General features: G+C 57.9%; 1 protein-coding gene across 2 annotated transcripts in view; it reads right to left on the bottom strand.

The window, feature by feature from the left end:
• The window catches only part of PIAS4 (protein inhibitor of activated STAT 4), a 32,845-nt gene extending 14,239 nt beyond the window's left edge, over positions 1-18,606 (bottom strand). The window contains exons 1-3 of one of the 2 annotated variants that reach the window (XM_034944464.3): positions 18,443-18,606; positions 13,227-13,653; positions 2,524-2,608 (exon numbers count right to left, since the gene is read on the bottom strand). In XM_034944464.3, the coding sequence (XP_034800355.3) occupies positions 2,524-2,608; positions 13,227-13,653; positions 18,443-18,469 (539 nt within the window). In that variant the 5' untranslated portion in view covers positions 18,470-18,606. Of the gene's footprint in view, positions 1-2,523; positions 2,609-13,226; positions 13,654-15,736; positions 18,270-18,442 lie in introns of those variants that run through there. The other variant, XM_003819270.7, reaches the window with a different exon arrangement.
• Positions 18,607-21,719: the final 3,113 nt, after the last annotated feature.

The following is a 21,719-nucleotide window of genomic DNA, read 5'->3' as shown; positions in this document are numbered from 1 at the left end:
TTACAGACAGGAGGGGATGCGTGGGGGCCAGTGGATGAAGGGTGGCAGCTGCTGGGGATGGACACGACTGCCCTGAGACTAGGCAGTGGTGGGAGCTGCGATACCTACTGATCCACGAGAACCCACTCGATGACACCCTTAAAAACTGTATATTCTATGGTATGCAAATCATATCTCGACATAAGAAAAAGAAATGTGGGATGGGCAGGGTGGCTCACGCCTGTAATCCCAGCACTTTGGGAGGCAGAGGTGGGGTGGATCACGAGGTCAAGAGATTGAGATCATCCTGGCCAACATGGTGAAACCCTGTCTCTACTAAAAATATAAAAATTAGCCAGGCGTGGTGGTGCGCACCTGTAGTCCCAGCTACTCGGGAGGCTGAGTCAGGAGAATCGCTTGAACCTGGGAGGCAGAAGTTGCAGTGAGCCGACATCACGCCACTGCACTCCAGCCTGGCGACAGAGCAACTTCATCTCAAAAAAAAAAAAAGAAAAAGAAAAAGAAATGTCCAGAAGCTTTCTGAGGAGAAAATCAAACTTTTTTTTTTTTTTTTTTTTTTTTTGAGACGGAGTCTCCCTTTGTTGCCCAGGCTGGAGTGCAGTGGCAGGATCTCGGCTCACTGCAAGCTCCGCCTCCCGGGTTCACGCCATTCTCCTGCCTCAGCCTCCCGAGTAGCTGGGACTACAGGACAGGCGCCTGCCACCACACCCGGCTAATTTTTTTGTATGTTTGGTAGAGACGGGGTTTCACTGTGTTAGCCAAGATGGTCTCGATCTTCTGACCTCGTGGTCCACCTGCCTCGGCCTCCCAAAGGGCTGGGATTACAGTTGTGAGCCACCGTGCCCAGCCCAAACTGATTTTTTTATACTGTGTGGCTGGCTCTGAGCACTCTGCAGCAGGGACCCAGTGCAGGTGGAGGCTGTGCTGACCCAGGTACATAGACAAGGAAGACGAGGCTGAGAAAGACGAGGTCGCCACCTTGGGTCACCCAGGCAGAGAGGCCTCCATGGCCAAGCCTGGCTCGGCTGGATCTGAACCCTTACTAGGTGTGAGGGCCAGGCTGGGAGGCCCCAGGAACCTGGCCCCACAGCAGGGGGGGGCGGTGGGTCTGAAGCGGCTGGGCACGAGAAGCTGGGCATTAAATGGGGGCGCCCAGCCCTGCCATGGACTCAGGGGTGACCTGGGCAAATGGCCTCCCCTGTCCTAAGGGCCCAGCACCCACCATTAGCCTGCCCAGCAGGAATCTGTCTCAGCTGGAGGCAGTACAGCCTCGGAGAGACTGAGGGAGGAGCAGAGCGCAGGGCAGCCACACTGGCCCCTCACCTGCCACAGTTCAACTGTCCTCATCTGAGGACGACCCTGCCCCAGGCGACACCGAGCTGTGTCTGGGGACATCTGTGGTTGTCAGAGTTAGGGGTGTTCCTGGCACAGAGCAGGTGGAGGCCAGGGACGCTGCTCAGCAGCCTGCAGTGCCCAGGATGGCCCCACCGAGGGAACCATCCCACCTCACTATCCACGGTGTGGAGGGGGAAACCCCGTATTCATTATATAACTGGGAAAAAACCTGACTCCCGCCAGGCGCAGTGGCTCACGCCTGTAATCCCAGCATTCTGGGAGGCTGAGGTGGGTGAATCACCTGAGTCAGGAATTTGAGACCAGCCTGATCAACATGGCAAAACCCTGTCTCTACTAAAAATACAAGATTAGCCGGGCGTGGTAGTGAGCGCCTGTAATCCCAGCTACTTGGGAGGCTGAGGCAGGAGAATTGCTTGAATCCAGCAGGTGGAGGTTGCAGGAAGCCAAAATCGCGCCACTGCACTCCAGCCTGGAAGCCTGGATAAGAGCTACACTCAGTCTCAAAAAAAAAAACAAAAAAAAAAACAAAAAAACACCTGACTTAACTTCCTGCTCATGCTGGACACCAGAATAAATTCCTAAGGCGGGCGGTGTAAACCGGGGACCCCCAGCTCCTGGGATTCACCTACTTTCTCCCCCTCCAATTCAGGGTGTGGATTTCAATGTATGCAGCCTTCTGGGACCTCAGCAGGGCAGAGGATCATGGGACACAGAGTCTCTTGGGGATACGTGGAATCCCCTAACCCAGGGAGGTCTCGCCCGGGTTATCCTGCCCTAGGGGACACTGGACAATGTCTGGGGACATCTGTGGTTGTCACAACAGGGGCGTGTTCTTGTCATGGCGTGGGTGGAGGCGAGGAATGCTCCTCCGCTCCCTGCAATGCCCAGGATGGGCCCAGGAGGGCAAGACCGTGTTAAAAGGGGACAGTCAGTCCACCTCTCTCTAGCGGGCTGCAGGGCACAGGCAGTGCGCACACAGGCCAGCCCCTGAGACCCAGGATGGGGTTTTCTGGAAGGAAGCAAACCCAGCCACTGCCTTGCAGCACGGTTCTGGACTGAGCCCGAGCGAGGCCTGCAGTGGACGTGGCTGCCGGCTCTCCCCAGTGAGCCCAGGAGAAAGTGGGTGGGCGGGCGGCGGGGTGCTGGGCTGGGGGAGGTGCCGCACACCTGGAGTTCCGGATCAACTCCACCTGTCTTGGCGTCAATGCGAAGATGCACGGGCTCTCCTGAAGCTTCTCGTTGTTCTGTGGGACTGAAGACAAACACGGGGTCAGGGGCATGTCTGGTCCCTGGCAGGTCCCCCGAGCCCAGTCGCTTTTCCCAGCCTGCGCCTCTTCAGACCAGGAAACAGGAAATGGGAAGTTGGCTGGACAGATATGTGGGGCAGAGGTGGGGGCCGCCCAGGAAGGAGGATGAGGGAGGACTCCCGCCCATCCCCTTCTCGGGGCCGCTCACCACGGCCTGTGTCCTGTTGACGGCCACTCAGAGAGCTGGGTGACCTTCGCAGCCTGTGGAATCTACTTAGGAAAACTGAAAAGTGCCGAGCTGCCTGGCAGGGAGAGCTGGACCCAGCCAGGCCAGCAGGACACTGCCATACCTCCTCTCTCCTGAGCACAAACCGGACCCGGCCCTTGCTCTCCTCGTGCCTGCAGGGTGGCCACGTCACCCGGACAGAGGTGGTGCGGGGGTACTGACGGGAGGAAGGCCATGGTGCTCACAAGCCTGGGCCCTACCCTCTTACTTACAACTGGACTGACAAGCAGAGGCGCAGTCAGAAAACATTGGTTTTTGTTTGTTTTGTTTTGTTTTGTTTTGGAGATGGAGTTTTACTCTGTCGCCCAGGCTGGAGTGCAATGGCACGATCTCGGCTCACTGCAACCTCCGTCTCCCGGGTTTAAGCGATTCTCCTGCCTCAACCTCCCGAATAGCCACCAAGCCTGGCTAATTTTTGTATTTTTAGTAGAGATGGGATTTCGCCATGTTGGCCAGGCTGGTTTCGAACTCGTGACCTCAGGTGATCCGCCCATCTCAAACTCTCAAAATGCTGGGATTACAGGCATGAGCCACTGTGCCCAGCCAGCCCCATTTTTTTTTTTTTTTTGAGACTTTGTTTCACTCTTGTTGCCCAGGCTGGACTGCAATAGCACAATCTCAGCTCACTGCAACCTCCACCTCCTGGGTTCAAGTGATCCTCCTGCCTCAGCCTCCCAAAATAGCTGGGATTACAGGCATGAGCCACCACGCCCGGCTAATTTTCTATTTTTAGTAGAGGTAGGGTTTCTCCATGTTGGCCAGGCTGCTCTCGAACTCCCGACCTCAGGTGATCTGCCCACCTCGGCCTCCCAAAGTGCTGGGATTAAAGGTATGAGCCACGGCGCCTGGCTGCCGCATCTCTTAAAAAAAACAGCAGGGTGTGGTGTCTCAAAAAAAAAAAAAATAGCCAGGCGTGGTTCGGGCACCTGTAATCCCAGCTACTTGGGAGGCTGAGGCAGGAGAATTGTCTGAAGCTGAGAGGCAAAGGTTGCAGTGAGTGGAGATCACACCACTGCCTGGGCGACAGAGTAAGACTGTTTCCAAAAAAACCCAAAAAAACAAAAACAAAAACAAACGGCCGGGCGCGGTGGCTCACGCCTGTAATCCCAGCACTTTGGGAGGCCGAGGGGGGTGGATCACGAGGTCAGGAGATCGAGACCATCCTGGCTAACACGGTGAAACCCCATCTCTACTAAAAATACAAAAAATTAGCTGGGTGTAGTGGCAGGCGCCTGCAGTCCCAGCTACTAGGGAGGCTGAGGCAGGAGAATGGCGTGAACCTGGGAGGCGAAGCTTGCAGGGAGGCGGAGCTTGCAGTGAGCCAAGATCGTGCCACTGCACTCCAGCCTGGGCTACAGAGCGAGACTCTGTCTCAAAAAAAAATAAAAACAAAAACAACAACAACAAAAAAAACACAAAACTGTAGCTGAACAACAAAAAGACAGTGAGAACACAAACTACCAATATCAGAAATGAAAGAACAATAGTACAGACCCTACAGCTTTTCGGTTCAATAGGGGAATAAAAGGTGAAACTTTATGCCAATGAATCTGACAACTTAGTGACATGGACAAATTCTCCCAAAGATGCAAATTACCAAAACAGGTACCAAAAGATACAGGAAGTTTGAAAAGCTCTTTACCTGTTAAGGAATTTGGATACATAATTAAAACCTTTTCTGAAAACTGCAGGTCCAGATTGGGCATGGTGGCTCACGCCTGTAATCCCAGCACTTTGGGGTCTGAGGTGGGTGGACTGCTTGAGCCCAGGAGTTTGAGGCCAGCCTGGGCAACAAAGTGAGACCTTGTCTCTACAGAAAATTTTTAAATTAGCCAGGTGTGGAGGTGCACACCACCTGTAGTCCCAGCTACTTTGGAGGCTGAGGCAGGAGGATTGCTTGAACCCAGGAAGTGGAGGCTGCAGTGAGCCATGATCGTACCACTGCACTCCAGCCTGGGCAACAGAACCAGACCCCATCTCAAAAAAAAAAAAAACAAAAAGAAAAAGAAAATGCAGGTCCATATTGGTGAATTCTATAAAACATTTTGGAAAGAAACCACATAAACCGTACATAAACTCTTCCAAAAAACAGAGAAGGAAAGCATAATTCTTATTTTACAAGGCCAGCATAACTGATACCAAAACCTCACAACTCAGCATCAAGGAAGGAAAATTCCCGATGAATACCCCTCATGAACACAGATGTAAAATCCTCCACAAAATATCAGCCAGTATTTCAGGCCCCTGCGATTTGTGTAGAAATCCAAGACCGGTTTAAATCCTCTCTACACACCCAGGCCAGGTGCGGTGGCTCATGCCTGGAATCCCAGCACTGTGGAGGCGAGGCAGGTGGATCACTTGAGGTCAGGAGTTCAAGACCAGCCTGGACAATATAGTAACCCCATCTCTACTAAAAATACAAAAATTAGCCAGGCATGGTGACACACGCCTCTAATCCTAGCTACTCGGGAGGCTGAGCAGAATCGCTTAAACCCAGAAGGCGGAGGTTGCAGTGAGCCGAGATTGTGTAACTGCACTCCAGCCTGGGTGACAGAGTGAGGCTCCGTATCAATAATATAAAATGAGGTAAAATAAAATAAAATACCTCTCTACACACCCACTAGCATGGCTAAAATGAAAGGACTGGCAACTCTAAGAGATGGCAAAGGTGTAGAGCAATCAGAACTCTCTGCTGGTGGGGTTATAAGACAGTACCATCACTCTGGGAAACTACCCTTATAAAGGTAAGCACAGACCTACCCTATCACCCAGGAATCAGGAATCCCACTCCAAAGTATTTTCCCTCAATACATGGAAACATGCGTTCAAAGAAACTTGCAGGCCGGGCACAGCGGCTCATGCCTGTAATCCCAACCCTTCAGGAGGCCAAGGTGGGAGGATCGCTGTAGCACAGGAGTTGGAGCCCAGCCCAGGCAACACAGTGAGACCTTGTCTCTAAAAAAAGTTTTTAAATAAGCCTGAGCCAGGTGTGCTGGTGTGCAGCTGTCATTCCCGCTACTCAGGAGGCTGAGGTGAGAGGACTGCTTGGGCTCAGAAGTTCGAGACCAGCCTGGGCAACATAGCAAGACTGTGTCTACATTAAAAAATATATTTAGATACAAAGCAAAAACGCTGAGCAGCGTGCACGTCCTGCTATCACTTGTGTAATGAAAATGGAGAGAAGGCATCTGAGTAAACACCTATTTGTTTATAAGTGTAAAAATATCGGAAGAGCGTGGGGGAGCGAGAATCTGGCCACAATGGCAGCCTTGCAGTGGCCGGGAGACGAGACGACGAGATGACAGGCAAGCCCTTTAGAACAGGGACGGCGAACTGCCCCTGGTAAAGGCTGGAGCTCATCAGCTTCGCAGGCTATGTCTGTGCTCCCAGGTGCTCCCAGGACGGCAGTGCACACAGTGGCGTGGCCTGCACCCACGACAGGGCCTTTACAAGAACCGGAGCCATGGGATCGCACCTCAACTACCAGCACTGTCTTGGAACTTTCTCAATTAAAACCTACGAGAAGCCGAGTGCAGTGGCTCACGCCTGTAATCCCAGCACTTTGGAAGGCCGAGGCAGGCGGATCATGAGGTCAGGAGATAGAGACCATCCTGGCTAACATGGTGAAACCCCGTCTCTACTAAAAATACAAAAAATTAGCCGGGCGTGGTGGCGGGCGCCTGTGGTCTCAGCTACTCGGGAGGCTGAGGCAGGAGAATGGCGTGAACCCGGGAGGCGGAGCTTGCAGTGAGCTGAGATCCTGCCACTGCGCTCCAGCCTGGGCGACAGCGAGACTCCATTTCAAAAAAAAAAAAAAAGAAAAAAGCCAGACTCCCTGGGCTCGGCTCCCAGCCCTGCCAGGGCCTCTGTGGCCTGAGCCTGCATGTCCCACCCATGTTGACCTGTTTCTTCGGGGACCGGTGCCGGGTCTGTGGCTGGCCCTCAGGAAGAGGGGGCTGCCACAGCCGGTTCCCGTTTATATGCTGAGGGCACAGCCAGTCTCTGCAGAGGTGATGGGCTGTGGAGTCCCGGCTGGGCCCCTGAGGAAGGCCGCCTAATTGGGAGGGGGGCACACAGGCCACCTGCAGACGCGCCCAGGTCTGCCCTGAGTGCCAGGGGAGCAATGGTTCAGGGGCAGGGAGGCTGCACGGGAGCCTACACCTGAGCTGGGCCTTGAGCTTCCAGGCTGGGTCGGAGGTGAAAATACAGACACCCCACCCCTCAGTGTCTCAGGAGGAGGTAGGGGAGAAGGGTGGGTCCCCAGCAGGCAGCAAGGGAGCCACCCAGCTGGCCAGGGATTGTTGCCAGCCCATGCCTGGGGCAGACAGGGCCCAGTCATTGAAGAACAAGACTCTGGGGTCCCTGCCCTGGGAGGGCTCCTCCCTCTGGGGGGACCGGGCTGTGCTTCTCTGCTGGGGGCCTGGGAGGTGCCCTGTGCTCTCACTGCTGTGCCACTGGCCCCGGGCCGCTCACGGATCCCCCCAAACACCCGGCCCCCCTATGCTGGGGAAGGGGCTGTGGGGTCTCCCTCAAACCTGCCCTTCTGCCCTCGGGGTCAGCTGTTTGGGGCCAGAAACCCAGGTGGCATCCATGAAGCCCCCGTCTCTGCTGTCCTGCAAACATCCACTCCCTCAGCCAGTCCTGTCAGCTCTGTTTTCAAATCCCGCCCGGTGCAGACGACTGCCCCCAGCTCCGCCCGTCTCAGCAGCCAGAGCCCGCTCCCTGGGATGGCTCCGCAGGAGACCCCTGACCCTCAGTACCCCTGCTCAGGGCCACACACACCCCGGCGCACACACGGCCACCACCCTGGCCTCCTGCTTGGGCCCCACCAGCCATGCTGCCTCAGGGCCTCCGCATCTGCCATTCCCTCTTCTGGAACCTTGCTCCCCCGACCAGCCTCATGGCCCTATATTTGTCTTTGTACAAATGTCACCAGAAGGAAAGCCTTCGCTGAGCACCCCATTTAAAAACCGCACCCCCCGCCACCTCACTTTTCTCCAAACCTTCTCCTCCTAAGGAGCGACTCAGTTTCCCTACATCACTCTGCTGCTCCTTCTTGTTGGGCCACTGAAGCATGAAGTTCCCCGAGGGGGAGATGGTTTCGTGGGCTGCCCAGCATCCAAGGCCATGGGACCAAGGCAAGGGCACCACTGAACCAGATGCACCTTTGGGGCCAGGTGCAAGATCAGGTGACCACGGGGGCCCTGCCAGGCAGAGCCGGTTCTGGGATGAGGTGCTCAGCCAGGCCCTCCGGCCCGGGCACGAAAAGCAGCCCCTGGGCCCGATCTGAGAGCCCAACAAGAAGGGCCCAGCCGTTGGCTCCACCCAAGGCTGCCAGGGAGCCTCACGAGATGCTGCTGACGATGAATATTTAAGGCTGTGAGCAGATGCTCACAGTATGGGGGGTGGTTATAAAATAGCAGCCAGGACACAGCCACACATTCCTACAATCACACATGCAAAGGGAGAAGGCGGCAAGCACCGGCCCGGTGTACCGAGGCGGCCCACTCGGGCAGCAGGGCGCCGGCCGGACTGCTCTGCTGTTGACTCCAGTTTTCTAGGACAAGCGCATAATTGTACAAGTTTAAATAGAAATGAAACACAGGGAGTTTTTAAAAGGCTGACTGGGGCCAGGCCCGGTGGCTCACGCCTATAATCCCAGCACTTTGGGAGGCCGAGGCAGGTGGATCACTTGAGGTTAGGAATTCAAGACAAGCCTGGTCAACATGACGAAACCCCGTCTCCATTAAAAATACAAAAAATGAGACTGGGCGCAGTGGCTCACGCCTGTAACCCCAGCACTTTGGGAGGCCAAGGTGGGTGGATCACCTGAAGTCAGGAGTTCAAGACTAGCCTGGTCAAGATGGTGAAACCTCGTCTCTACTAAAAGTACATAAAATTAGCTGGGTGTGGTGGTGCGTGCCTGTAATCTCAGTTACTTGGGAGGCTGAGGCAGGAGAATCGCTTGAAGCCAGGAGGCTGTAGTAAGCCAAGATCGCGCCACTGCACTCCAGCACGGGCAACAGTCAGACTCCATCTCAAAAAAAAAAAAAAGCTGATCGGATGGGACCATTCCCCCTCCAGCTGGCCCATGTGCTGGCCCCCTCCCCAGGCTGTCCCCTCCCCGGCACATACAAGTTCTCTAACTCCCGGACCCACCCTGTCCAGCTAAGAGCTACCAGCACTGATTCCCCAACCCAGGTCCTTCAGATCAAGAGTAGAGGCAGCACAGTCAGGTATGAGGGACACAGGGGGCACTGTCCTGGAGGGGCGGGGAACAGGTGCCCCTGGCTAGGCACAGGGGTGATGCCGACCACTCTACCCATCAGTGAAAACATTCACGAGCTGCCATGGGAGGGGCACCAGTGGGCAGGAAGCAGAGCAGGAGGCTGCGGCCAGTGGGCAGGTTGGGGAGCTGGGCTGGGCAGGGCAGGGGGCCACAGGGGATGGGAGAAGGACTAGCGGGACATGGGGGGTGGCTGCTGGCAGCCCCCCATCTGGTAGCGGTGGGCCCATCCCTCCTCTTCAACCTGAAGGCCAAGACCTGGGGCAGAGCTGGCGGAGTCCCCCTGTTCCCCAACCACAGGTATGGGAAGTGCCAGCGAGCTGAGTGGGTCAGACTACCCCACACGTGGGACAGTGACACAGGACGCTCCGTGCCCACCCATGCCCCCAGTGTGCAGACGGACAGATGGTGGGCCTGGGCGGGCAGCAGGCCTGGCTGTGGAAGGCAGACGGCCACTTGCCTCCTGCACTTCAGTTTCCTCACTGACCCCAAAAATCATACCAGAACCTCAGGGGCGCTGCAGCCCTCGGGGCAAGCAGGGTAGCCCCCAGCCTTCCCCGGGCCCACCATTCTCGGGTTCCAGCCTCTGCCGCCCGCGCCCAGGCTAATGCGTCCCTCCTCCTGGGCGCACCACGTTCTGGCCACAATGAACTCCATTCAGCCCCATGAATGAGCCCTCTCTGGCCATCGGCCTCTGCCCTCGCTGCCCTCTGCCTGGAATACGCTCCCCTGCCCCCTCCTCTCTGCCTGGCTTCTTGAGAGTCACCCTCGGGTCTGGACTGAAACGCTGCTGCCTCCAGGAAGCCTTCCTGACTGCTACCTCCTCACAGATGTAGAGTAAATGGCTCCTGCTACTGACAGCTGCCCCTGAAAGCCCTCCGTGTGCCATGAGACTTATCACCTGGCACTTCTGTGCTGCACCTGAGCAGGGACCACGCTACCTTGCTGTGGCCTGGGCAATGCTGGCCCAAGGGCTTCAGAGGCTGAAGGGCACAGGTGCCTACACACAGCACATGCCAGACCAGCGGCTCTTGGCTGGTACCAGGGCTATCTGCCTCTGGGGGCATCTGGAGTCGTGCTGACAGGGGCTCCACTCTGCACAGCAGGCGGGCGGGCAGGCAGATTCCTCGGGGTGCCCGCTGCGGGCCAAGGCCCTGGAGGAGCAGCTCTGTGCCCGGCCAGCATGTATCCTTCCTTCTGCCCCACATTTCCTGACAGCCTCTCTTCCCAAGTACCCTGACAGGAGGGTCAGGCTCCCTAGCCGGACTCCCCAGGTGGCGCCGGCTTCCTTGCTGACAGGCAGGACAGGGTTCCCAGCCTGCAGAGGTCCAGGCCAGAGCCTCTGCTCAGGAGCAGGAGCCAGTCGGCTCGGGAGGAGGGAAGGCAGGCCGCTGTGCGACCTTGGGCCGTTCTCCGCACTGTTCTGGGTGCCAGCCCCGTCCCCACACACGGCACCTCCCACTGGAGCCGATCACCTACAGCCTGAGGCCCCTGCAGCCTGCTCTGTGGCTCTGTCACCCCCTCCCCCAGCCCAGCATTCCGCACCGCGTGATTTATGGCTCCTGTCCGCCTGGCGCGGTCTCCATCCTGGAGCCGGCCGGCGGCTATTCCGGGGAAACAGACCAGAGCGGTGGGCCTCACGCTGGACGGTGGGTCACAGCCAGAGGAGGGAGTGAGGGAGAAGCCGGTGGAACTGGGTCCTCCGGAGGCGGCCCCCGGGCAAGGCCAGCACCACAGAGTGCACCCTGGGGAGGGACACAGCCCAGGGTCAGGGCGGACAGATGGCATCTCAGGTCCTAAAACCATGGGGACCACTGCTTCGGGGCCAGGGTCTATGCTCCAGGAAACCTCTGAGGACCGAGGTGGCCCCCAGGGGGTCCCCCAAGAGCACGGAATCCAGGAAAGGAGGTTCACCTGGCGGCCCGAGATGGAGAGAGAGCCAGTGGGAGAGAGAGGCAGGGTGGGGATGGCCTCTTTGTTCTGAGCTGCCAGCACAGGCACACTGGTGTAGACAGGGGAGCAGGCTCTCCCGGAGATCAGGTGACCGGGGTCCCTGGTGGCTCAGGGCACAGCGATGTATTGTGGGACGGAGCTACTGGTCCCCGTGCAGGAAGGAAGCTGGTCAGCCCCGTCCCCCGCCCTGGACCAAGCCTGCCCTGCCGCTCCCAGGAAAGCCCAGCCTCCCTGTGATGCAGGTCCTTCCCAAGGCCCAACCTTCAGAGACAGCCAGCTCTGCCCAAGAACCTGGCAGGGGGAACAGCTTCCCTCATGAGAGAGCAAAGGCTGGGAAAGTCAGTCCGATGGAACTCAGGCCAAGACCCTGAGTCCCCCAGGACAGGTGCCACTGGGCCAACCTGCTCCCCAGGAGGCTGCTGCTAGACACCTCCTGCAAGAGAAAAAAGGTGGAGGCGGAGCCTCACTTGGAAGGCGGAGCCTCAGGCTGGAGGGAGGAGCAGCACCTTCCTCCCTCCTCCACTTCCTCCATCCTCACCTGGAAGCACAGCCCCTCCAGCCTAACCTCACTAAGTCCCAGGGCTGCAGATGGGAGGGGAAAGGCAGCCAGTTCCCCTTCCCCCTACCCCCATCAACGCTGCCTCCCTGGGCAGGGGCAAGGGGGCCAGCTGGCACCCAATGGACTGAAGCGTGCCAGAGAAGGGCCCTCAGGCCACAGCAGGGGCCAGGCAGGTTGCTGGGTCAGCAGGGTGGGAGGGGGCATGCACAGGGCTTCTGAACCTCGTGGCCTTGGTCCTGTTCCCTGCTGCGTGCCCACGCCTGGTGCCCATCATGCACCCACCCAGCAGGCGCTCCGATGTTTACTGTGCGAAGGAAAGAGTGGGGGCAGGGGAGGGGAGGCAGGAAGAAGAGACGGAGAGACCTCCAGGCACACAGAGGACTCGGTGAAATCTGAGCGCCTCAAGGCACAGGTCCGCAAAGGCCCAGGACGTTCCGCTCCCTATCTGCGAGTCCCACAGGCTGCACACTCTCTCTGCCCTGGGGGCTGGGGCTGCGGAGGCCTCCCTGGCCCTGAGCTCAGGGATATGGCTGAGGCAGAGACTGGGCTCAATGCCCACCTGCAGCCTGAATGGCCACGGCTGCTGGGGAGGCACCAGGGGCCTGTCCACACTGCTGTGGGCTATGAGGTCCTGACACACAGTTCCTGCTCAGTCAGTGCTTGCAGACAAAGACATGAGAGAGAGAAGCGTGGAGCCCAGCACCTCTCCTCCGCCTGGGATCACCCTGAACCCCCAGCACGCCCGGTGCACACAGCCTGGCAGTGACCTGAGCCCACTGACCAAGGACACTCCTGCAAGCTGCCAGCGAGGAACCAGAGCCTGGGGGAAGGATGCCACTGGCCAGCCCCCTTTCCAAGGGGAATAAGCAGAGAAACCAGGCTCCCAGGTGGCCCTGGTCACCCCTGGCCCTGGCAGTCACAGCCTGGTGTGGTCCCTGCATGCACCACAGAGTCTGTGTGAGCAACGGACTCTGTGGGGGAGATGGCGAGGCATGTCCGAGGTTGGGTTATAAAAAGGGCTCCAGCTCCCAGCTTGGAGGTGCACACTCGCTACCCTAGGGTGAGGGAGCCACCAGGCTGAGGATGCCCAGGCAATCCGTGTAGGAGTCCGCACCATGAGGACCTGGGGACTGTGGCCAAGAGCTGGCGAGGAGCTGAGGCCTGCCAGCCACCACACAAGGATGTGGCTGCTCCAGCCCTGGTCGAGCCTCCAGATGAGGTGGCTCCAGCCTGACTGAGCCTCATGAGAGCCCCCGAGCCCCAATGCCCCGCAACACAGCTCACAGGCTCCTGAGAGCTAACAGACGCCCACTGCTTCCAGTGGCTCCATTTCGGGGTAACTTGTAACACAGCAAGGGGTGACCAATATCAAAGATGGTCCCTTTGCTTCCGAGGAAGGACACCCCTGGCCACTGTGGCTCCCCGCCCTGGCTGCGCCACAGAGAACATCACTCGAAGTCGGCTGTGTGGCTGGGCTGGGCTGGGCGGCGGGGCCTAGGTGAAGCCTCCAGTCGCAGCCTCCCCAGGGTGAGCACTCACCTAATTCGGTGGGCTTCAGCAGCTCGTCCAGCATATTAAAGAACGGCAGCTTCACCAGGCGGACTTCTGGCTTGAGGGTCTTGGCGGGCAACCGTCCCAGTCCGTTTAAGTACTTTCCGTAGAGCACGGGGTAGTCAATATTGGGGCCTGCCAGCGGAGTCCTGGGCACAGCGCCGGCCCGGTCGTAGGTGGAGTGCATGGTCAGGGGGTCCAGGGGCCGGTGCGGCTGTGGGGCAGGCTCCGAGTTCTTCTTGGCGTAGCGGGTCTCGTACAGCTCCTTGATCTTCTTGAACAGCTCAGGGCTACAGTCAAACTGCACCAGCTGGAGGGCCCTGGTGACGAGCTCGTGCTTCAGTCCACTCTTACTCCGGCCCACAAAACCCAGGAGCATCTGAAGGTCGGACACTCGAAAACTCATCACCATGTTCTGAGGAGGAGCAAGCACACACACACTCAGAGGACACAGCTGCGAGGCAGGGGACTCCATGGAGGCCAGGCCCCGATGTGGGGGCCGTGAAAGACACCCACTCGCCAGGAAGCGCCAGCCTTGGCTGGGGCTGGTGGAGTGCCCTGCCCCTACGGTGCCCCCTCCCAGCAAAGCCCTGCCCCCTCCCTCCTCCTCATCAAACTTTCCCCAGCATCGCCAACGCAGCAAAAGCGCCTCTGACTAGGCCCCCCCTTCTATTTTAGGTTCTCTTTCCCTGTCTTCAGCCTGAAAGCATCCCCAGGGCAGGAACTGGCAATTGTGCTTTACTTGTAAACAGCCTCTGCCAGTGCCTTACCGGCAAACACCAAATGCCTCTCTGACTCTCAGTCTCTTCGTCGGGAGGATAATGACATAAAGCACTGGCTGGGCGGGCGCTCAACCCATGTCAGCCACAGATATGTTTTCCCTTCGGTCTCGCCAACGGTAGCCACAGTTTACTTAGTACTAATCACCTGCCGGGAACCAAGCCGGTCATGTGATTATATATTTAACTCTGATCCTTAAAACACCCCTGCTAGGCTGGTGTGTGAGCTCTGTCACAAATGAGGAACTGTCGGCTCAGAGGTGGCAGCGCCAAGATTCGAACCCAGGCCTGGCTCTGAAGCCAGGGGCGGTTCTTGCTGCCACACTACCCTCTGGATGTCAACACAGGGCTGGGCCTGTGGGGGCCTCCGAAACATCTGCTGATCATCCCAGGCAGGGTTTCTCCCCCTCGGCCCTGTGGACACTGGGGCCATCCTGCGCTCTGTGTGGTGCTAAACACCCACAGCTCACGACAACCAAACACACCTCCACACCCCACACACCTCCACACCCCACACCTCCACACCAAACACACCTCCACACCAAACACACCTCCACACCAAACACACCTCCACATCAAACACACCTCCACACGTTGCCCTGAGTCCCTGGGGGACCGGTCCAAGGGGAAGATAGCAGCCACAGGGGCTGTTGCAGGACCTGGGTCAAAGCGACAAATGAGGCTTGGCAGGACCTGGCCCTCATCGCCTGGCCGGGCCTCTGCAGCGAAATAAAAACCAAACAGCAGAGCCCAGCTGACCCTGGTGTTTGATGCGGGGTAGCCTGGCAGTGGCCTGCCCTCCATGAGGGGTAGGACCCTGAAGGGGAAGGAAGGCTCCTCAACAGGCTGCAGAAGCCAGGTGTCCTCGAGGGATGGGCTGGCAGGGTTTCGGGGCCACCCACCCTCAGCCCTGAAGCTGGCCTGGGATGAATGAGATGTGGTGGGAAACAGCAGCTTCCAGGAGGAATGGGGAGAAAGCTCAAGCGTCAAGGGGGTTAAGGAAAGCTGGCGGGTACCCGAAGAAACCAATAAACCATTCAAACTCCACTCGAAAGACCCTGAGGGTCGAAGCCAGAGGCAGTCCCAGTGGGGTGTGTAAACTGCAGCCTCCGTGCCAGGAGGCGCTGGGGTTTCCGGCTCCTGGCTGCCCCAGGGTGAGACCAGGAGCCTAGCCGCACATTTCAGCACCAAAGCTGCAGCAGCCGGGGCCCGCTGTCGGGTCCTCATCTGTCAGCTCTGATTTCTTCCAGCTGTATCGGGCCAGGGTCCTGTTGGAGACGGAGAGGCTGTCCAGGCTCAAAATGACAGGGACACACGTGCAGGCGGCCCAGCCCTGCCCAAAGAGCCTCGGGAGAAGCCTCTTCCCATATCAGGGCTGCGGGGCCCTGTGACTGTAAAGAATCGGGATGCCAGCGTCTGCTCCCTATCAGGCACCAGCAAGGCCTGTGTCGCTAATTTCACAATGAGGACACCCATCGTGTAGGTGAGGAAACCGAGGCTCACAGAGGGAAGCGGCTGGCCCAGAGCCTCCCTAGTACATGCGTGGGACTGGCATCGGCCCCTCGGCCTCTGGCCTCCCAAGGGTGTTCCCGTCTGCTGCCCGGGGGACCCTCACTCACCAGCACACTGGCTATGGGGACCTGCATGGTCTGCTGGGCCTGAGAGTCAGGGATGCTTTGAAAACAAAAATGCCTCATCTCCCTTGGCCTGACTTCCTACCTTGTGCAGAAAACAAAAAGGGTTGCGGACAAGATGTTTCTTCTGGAAGCGGCCCAAAGCCTTAGCAGGGAGAGACGATGTCATGTGGACACTTCACACTGGCAGACTGGCCGAAGGCAGGTGGGCTGGGGAACCTGCTGACATCCTCGCACCCCGGGAGCCCCCGCCCCACCCAGGCTGGACAGTGGAGCCGCAGCTCCCGCTTCCCGGAGCACACCCCTTAGGTGGCCATATGTTCACGACTCAGATTTCCCAGCAGCTGCCACCTCGGAGGAGCCTGCCCTTGACACTGGAGGGAGTGCGGGGGGGACAAGCATTCAGGAAGAAGCCCCAAATGCCCCAAGATCACTTCCTGCCCTGGCTTCAAGCTGACCTGCTTGCCGTCAGAGCTGTGTTTATAAACAGCGCCAGGCCCCGGCAGCTTCCAGAGTTTCAACTCCAGGCTTGCCTGGAAGTCGCATGGGGAGACATCAGCCGAGACACAGCAGCTGCGCTGAACCTTTCCTCCAGCATAGGCCCCTCAGAGCACCGGGGGTAGCTCAGGAAGGCGCCTCTCTCCAGGAAAGCGGAGATCTGGGCAAAACGCTGTGGACTATTTCAGGGAGCTCACAGACACCCCTGCCCCAAACCCGCCTGCAGGCCTCAAGCTGAGAGTCTCAGATTTCAAAGTTCACCAACAAACCCCCAACATTCGCCCCTCCGAGCAGTCTGTGATGCACCCCAAAAGACAGAATCTGCAGCCATATGACAGGCTGGGGAAGGCCCCTGTAAAGAAGGGGATGTTTCAATGACATTTAAGGTACTTGGAGGGGTAGCAACAGACTCAAGGAGAAAGAAGGTTCCCCAGGGTCCAGGCCCCCTTGAATGGAGGCTCACGGTTTAGAGAACCTGAAAGAAGGGTCAACTTGATTTAATTGGGGGGGGGGGGCCCAGCCACCAGAGGGTCAAGGAAAGTTCATCAGATCATATTTCAAGGCCTGGATGGTACAAAAGAGTGCAGACCCTGCCCTCAGCCAGGGTGGGGGGGTGGGGTCCAGGATCACAGCTCCAAGCCCCGAAACGGGAGGTTACATTTCAGGACTCCAGGACACTTCAAGCCCAGAGCCTGCCACTTTGGGTTTACAGAGTTCAGGCCTCCACATCTCCAGGGCGAGTCTCCACTTTTCAAAACTCTAGAGAGGGGCAGAAGTGTGCACAAGGGTGTAGGGTTGGGAGGCGAAGAGAGGTATATGCTATAATCACAGAGCCCTGAGTGCTGTGTTTTCAGATCCCAGGGGGTAATGTGAGAGGACGGAGAAGAAAATACCTACAGGTCAGGACCGTGGGGAGGGAAGATGTGAAAGGGGATGGGGGAGGGAGAGGTCCCCTAACCTCCCCGGAAGCCGTGGCCTTGCGGGCACTTCTAAGGGTTTTAGACCCTCAGCTCTAGGTAGGCACCTACAAGAAGGTACATCCCCTGGAATGGGGATACTCTGAGCTCAATCCCAGGATGATTAAAAGTGGTTCCAAGCTAGGAGATGGTATCTATGGGACATGGGACCTGGACAGGACCCAGAGTATAATAGAGCAGCAGCAGCAGTTCTTCTAAAGAGGCCAGCCTTGGACCCAGTGGGGACCCTCCAGAGATCAACAAAAGAGAACAGGCAGAAAGAGAGGGGACCTTAGAAACCAAAGTTGGGGTGCATAAAAGTTCTGGGGGCTGTGTAGGGGGAGGGTGGGTGTCTGACCTAAGAAGTAGACTCGCTCAAGAGCAGAAAATAGGAGAAGCAGCCAAGGTTTGAGGACAGTATCTGATGCTGCACAGGTGAGGTTTAGAGCCCCCTGAAGCAGAATCAGTAGCCTCAGATTCTGTCCCGAGAGGAACGAGGTAGGACCAAAGCACAGTCCAGGATTTAAGATTAAAAAAAGGAGAATAAGGAAGGTCTGTGACCAAGAAGAGTGGTCCGGACTCCATCCTATGGGGAGGGAAAGGGAGGGCCCAGCCTTCCCCCAAGCGCCCACTCCGGCGTGTGAGAGACGGTGTCGGGAAGGGGGCGGGGTTCTGGGACCAATGCAGAAGCTGAAGAGGGGCTCAAGCCCGAGCCTGGACTCCAGACCCCAAGAGGACGTGCCGTGTCTTGGGGGTGGTCTCAGGGCCCTGACTCCTCCACCTGGACGGTGGCAGGACACTATCCAGGACTTGGGGGACCCTTCCGAGCAGGAGACTCGCAAACCCCAGCCTGGCCTGTTGGGCGGGGACGAGACCCAGATAGCAGTCCTGGGAGCCCTGTGGGCGGGGAGGCGCAGACACTCCCCCCAACACACCAGCCAAAGAGCAAGAACCCCGGCTCGGAACCAAGAGGGCAACGAGTAGCTCAACACGTCCCGCATCCCGGCGGGACGGTGCCTCAACCGGGAGGCGCGGCCCTGGCCTGGCGCTCAGGGACCGGGACCCTAAGGGCTCGGGCTGGGTGGGGGGACCCTGCCTGAAGCCGGGGGAGCGACCCCCGGCGCGAAGACCCGGGTGAGGCAGGAGGGCCCCGCCCCCGGCCTCCCCGCCCCCCGCCCTCACCCTGAGACCGGGGGTCGGGGTCTGGGGGCCGGGACGGCGAGCCGCGGGCCGGCCGCGCTGTGGGGCCCCGGACAGAAGGCGCAGACCTCGACCCGCGGCCCGGCCCCCGCCCTCTCGCCCACTTGCCCCGGCCGGCGCCGCCACCGCTCACTCACTTTGGCCTCCACCAGCTCCGCCGCCATCTTGGCCACCAGCGTCCCCCGCGCCGGGAGCCCCCAGCCGTCGCGTCACGTGACCGCTCCCCACTCGCGGGCGGGGCCGCCGCCCGGGCCAATTAGCACCCGCGCGCGCTCCTCCCGCCGCCGGTGCGCGCTGCTGCCTCCTGCGCAGGCGCGCGCGGCCACCGCCCGGGCCTCCGGCCAATCAGGTCCGTCCTACACCAGCCCCCTCCCCCCTCCCTTCTCCTCTCGCTCGCGGCGACCACGCCTACCCCTGGCGGCGCCTGACTCCTTAAAGTGGTATTAGCCCTGCGCAGGTGGGGACGGGTGCTCGGTTGCCTCTAGGGAGGGAAGGCGAGAGGGGGCGGTGGCAGCGACAACAATGCAGCTAGGTGCCGTGGCTTCCTGCGCGCGGCGGCCGCCAGGTGCGTCTCCAGACTCCCGGCGGCGTCGGGCAGGGGATGGTTGCTCAGCCGCAACGGCCGCCAGTGCGTACAGTGAGGCGCCTTGCAGCGCAGCGCCGTGCAGGCTCCACGGGCCCAGACGCCCCGCGCGCTGCACATCCGGGTCCTGGTGTGCAGATGGGGCGTGGGCTCGGCAACCAGCTGGCTGGGGGCGCCCGGCGGAGAAAAGCGGGACCCCTGCTCCCAAATTCCTTGGAGATCGTACAGCCCTCACCTCTTTGCAGGCGCCCCCCCCATCCTGCCTCCCCACCCATGGGAAAACTTGGATCTGCACCAGTTGGGACCTCTTCTCCAAAGCGCTCCTTGGCTTTGGAGCTAAGTGGCTTCGTGCCCGTAGAAGTGGATTTGAAACTTCAATAATCAAGTATTTTAGTGCAATTTATTTTTTATTTTTATTTTTGTAGAGACGAGGATCTCATTATCTTATCCAGGGTGGTCGCGAATGTCTGGGCTTAAATGATCCTTCTGTCTGGGCCTCCCACAGTGCTGGGATTACAGGCGTGAGTCATCACACCTGGCTAGTCCAACACTTTAAACATAAAAAAATCGGTGCAAAAGAGTCCATGATGGATGAAATACCAAATTGTTATTTATTTATTTATTTTCGAGACGGAGTTTTACTCTTATTGCCCAGGCTGGAGTGCAATGGCGCGATCTCAGCTCACTGCAACCTCCATCTCCCGGGTTCAAGGGATTCTCCTGCCTCAGCCTCCCAAGTAGGTGGGATTACAGGCGACTGCCACCACGCCCAGCTAATTTTTTTTTTGGCCAGGGTTTTCTGCAACCCCTGACCTCAAGTGATCTGCCCGCTTCAACCTCCCAAAGTGCTAGGATTACAGGCATGAGCCATCATGCCCAGCCTTTTTTTTTTTTTTTTTTTTTTTGAGAGCCTTGCTGTGTTGCCCAGGCTGGAGTGCAATGGAGCGATCTCCACTCACTGCAACCTCTGCCTCCTGGGTTCAAGCGATTCCCCTGCCTCAGCCTCCCGAGTAGCTGGGATTACAGGTATGCACCACCATACCCAGCTAATTTTTTTTTTTTTTTTTTTAGACGGAGTCTTGCTTTGTCACCAGGCTGGAGTGCAGTGGCGCCAGGCTGGAGTGCAGTGGCGCAATTTCGGCTCAGTGCATCCTCTGCCTCCCGGGTTCAACTGATTCTCCTGCCTCAGCCTCCCGAGTAGCTGGGACTACAGGTGGGCACCACCACGCTCAGCTGATTTTTGTATTTTTAGTAGAGATGGAGTTTCACTGTGTTGGTCAGGTTGGTCTATGAACTCCTGACCTCAGGTGATCCACCGGCCTCGGCCTCCCAAAGTGCTGGGATCATGGGTGTTAGCCACCGCGCCCGGCCTGAAATACCAAAATTTTAAGTAAAGAGCCAGACGTAGGAGTGTGCGCCTGTGGTCCCAGCTACTTAGGAGGCTGAGGCAGGAGGATCGCTTGAGCCCAGGAGTTGGAGGCTGCAGTGAGCTTTGATCATGCCACTACACTCCAGCCTGGGCGACAAAATTATAGGAGGCGGTTGTTTTAGACTAAACTCTTGTGCTAGGCACCAAGACACAGGAATAAACAAAACGCAGCTAGTCACACTCAGATTCTAAGTCACAATGACGAAGCTAAGTTGTTATCTGACCTTTGGGAAAACCAGGAGGGAGCCCTATCAGCCCATTTTCTCTTTTCTTTTCTTTTCTTTCTTTCTTTCTCTTTCTTTCTCTCTCTCTCTCTCTCTCTCCCTTTCTTTCCAGGAGGAGTCTCACATTTGTCGCCTAGGCTGGAATGCAATGGCGCAATCTCGGCTCACTGCAACCTCTGCCTTCCAAGTTCAAGCGATTCTCCTGCCTCAGCCTCCCGAGTAGCTGGAATTACAGGTGCCCGCCACCACACCCGGCTAATTTTTTTGTATTTTTAGTAGAGACGGGGTTTCGCCATGTTGGCCAGACTGGTCGAGAACTACTGACCTTAGATGATCCGCCCGCCTCGGCCTCCCAAATGCTGGGATTACAGGCGTGAGACACCGCGCCCGGCCAGCCAATTTTCCAAACAGGCCAGTTTCAGCCTTCAGTGGGCAATGTCCTAAAATTCCCTCTGCTTAATTTCTTTAATCCTTACACAAAAAAACTAGCCTGGCCGGGTGTGGTGGCTCACGCCTGTAATCCCAGCACTTTGGGAGGCTGAGGCAGGCGGATTGCTAGAGGCCAGGAGTTTGAGACCAGCCTGGCCAACATGGTGAAACCCTGTCTCTACTAAAAATACAAAAATTAGCTGGGTGTGATGGTGGGCACCTGTAATCCCAGCTACTCAGGAGGCTGAGGCAGGAGAATTGCTTGAACCCTGAAGGCAGAGGTTATAGTGAGCTGAGATCGCACCACTGCACTCCAGCCTGGGCAACAGAGCAAGACTCCATCTCAACAACAACAACAAAATTGCTGAGCCCTGTCCTAGAAACTGTCAGAATAAGGTGTTTCCATGTTAGCTGTGTCTGTATCAGCCCCCATTCTGTGATGATGAAAGCCAGTATCAGATGGGAACACCTGCCCAGGCATTGGCTAAGCCACTATCTTTTTTTTTTTTTTTTTTTTTGGATTCAGAGTCTCACTCCGTCACCCAGGCTGGGTGCAATCTTGGCTGACTGCAACCTCCGCCTCCTGGGTTCAAGCTTTTCTCCTGCCTCAGCCTCCTGAGTAGCTGGGATTAGAGGCTCGTGCCAACACACCCAGCTAATTTTTGTATTTCTAATAGAGACTGGGTTTTGCCATGTTGGCCAGGCTGGTCTCGAACTCTTGACCTCAAGTGATCTACCTGCCTTGGCCT

The sequence above is a fragment of the Pan paniscus genome, chromosome 20, assembly GCF_029289425.2.
Source record: "Pan paniscus chromosome 20, NHGRI_mPanPan1-v2.0_pri, whole genome shotgun sequence".
Lineage (NCBI taxonomy): Eukaryota > Metazoa > Chordata > Mammalia > Primates > Hominidae > Pan > Pan paniscus.
Note: the sequence above shows the minus strand (reverse complement) of the source record. Positions and strands in the feature narration are given on the sequence as shown.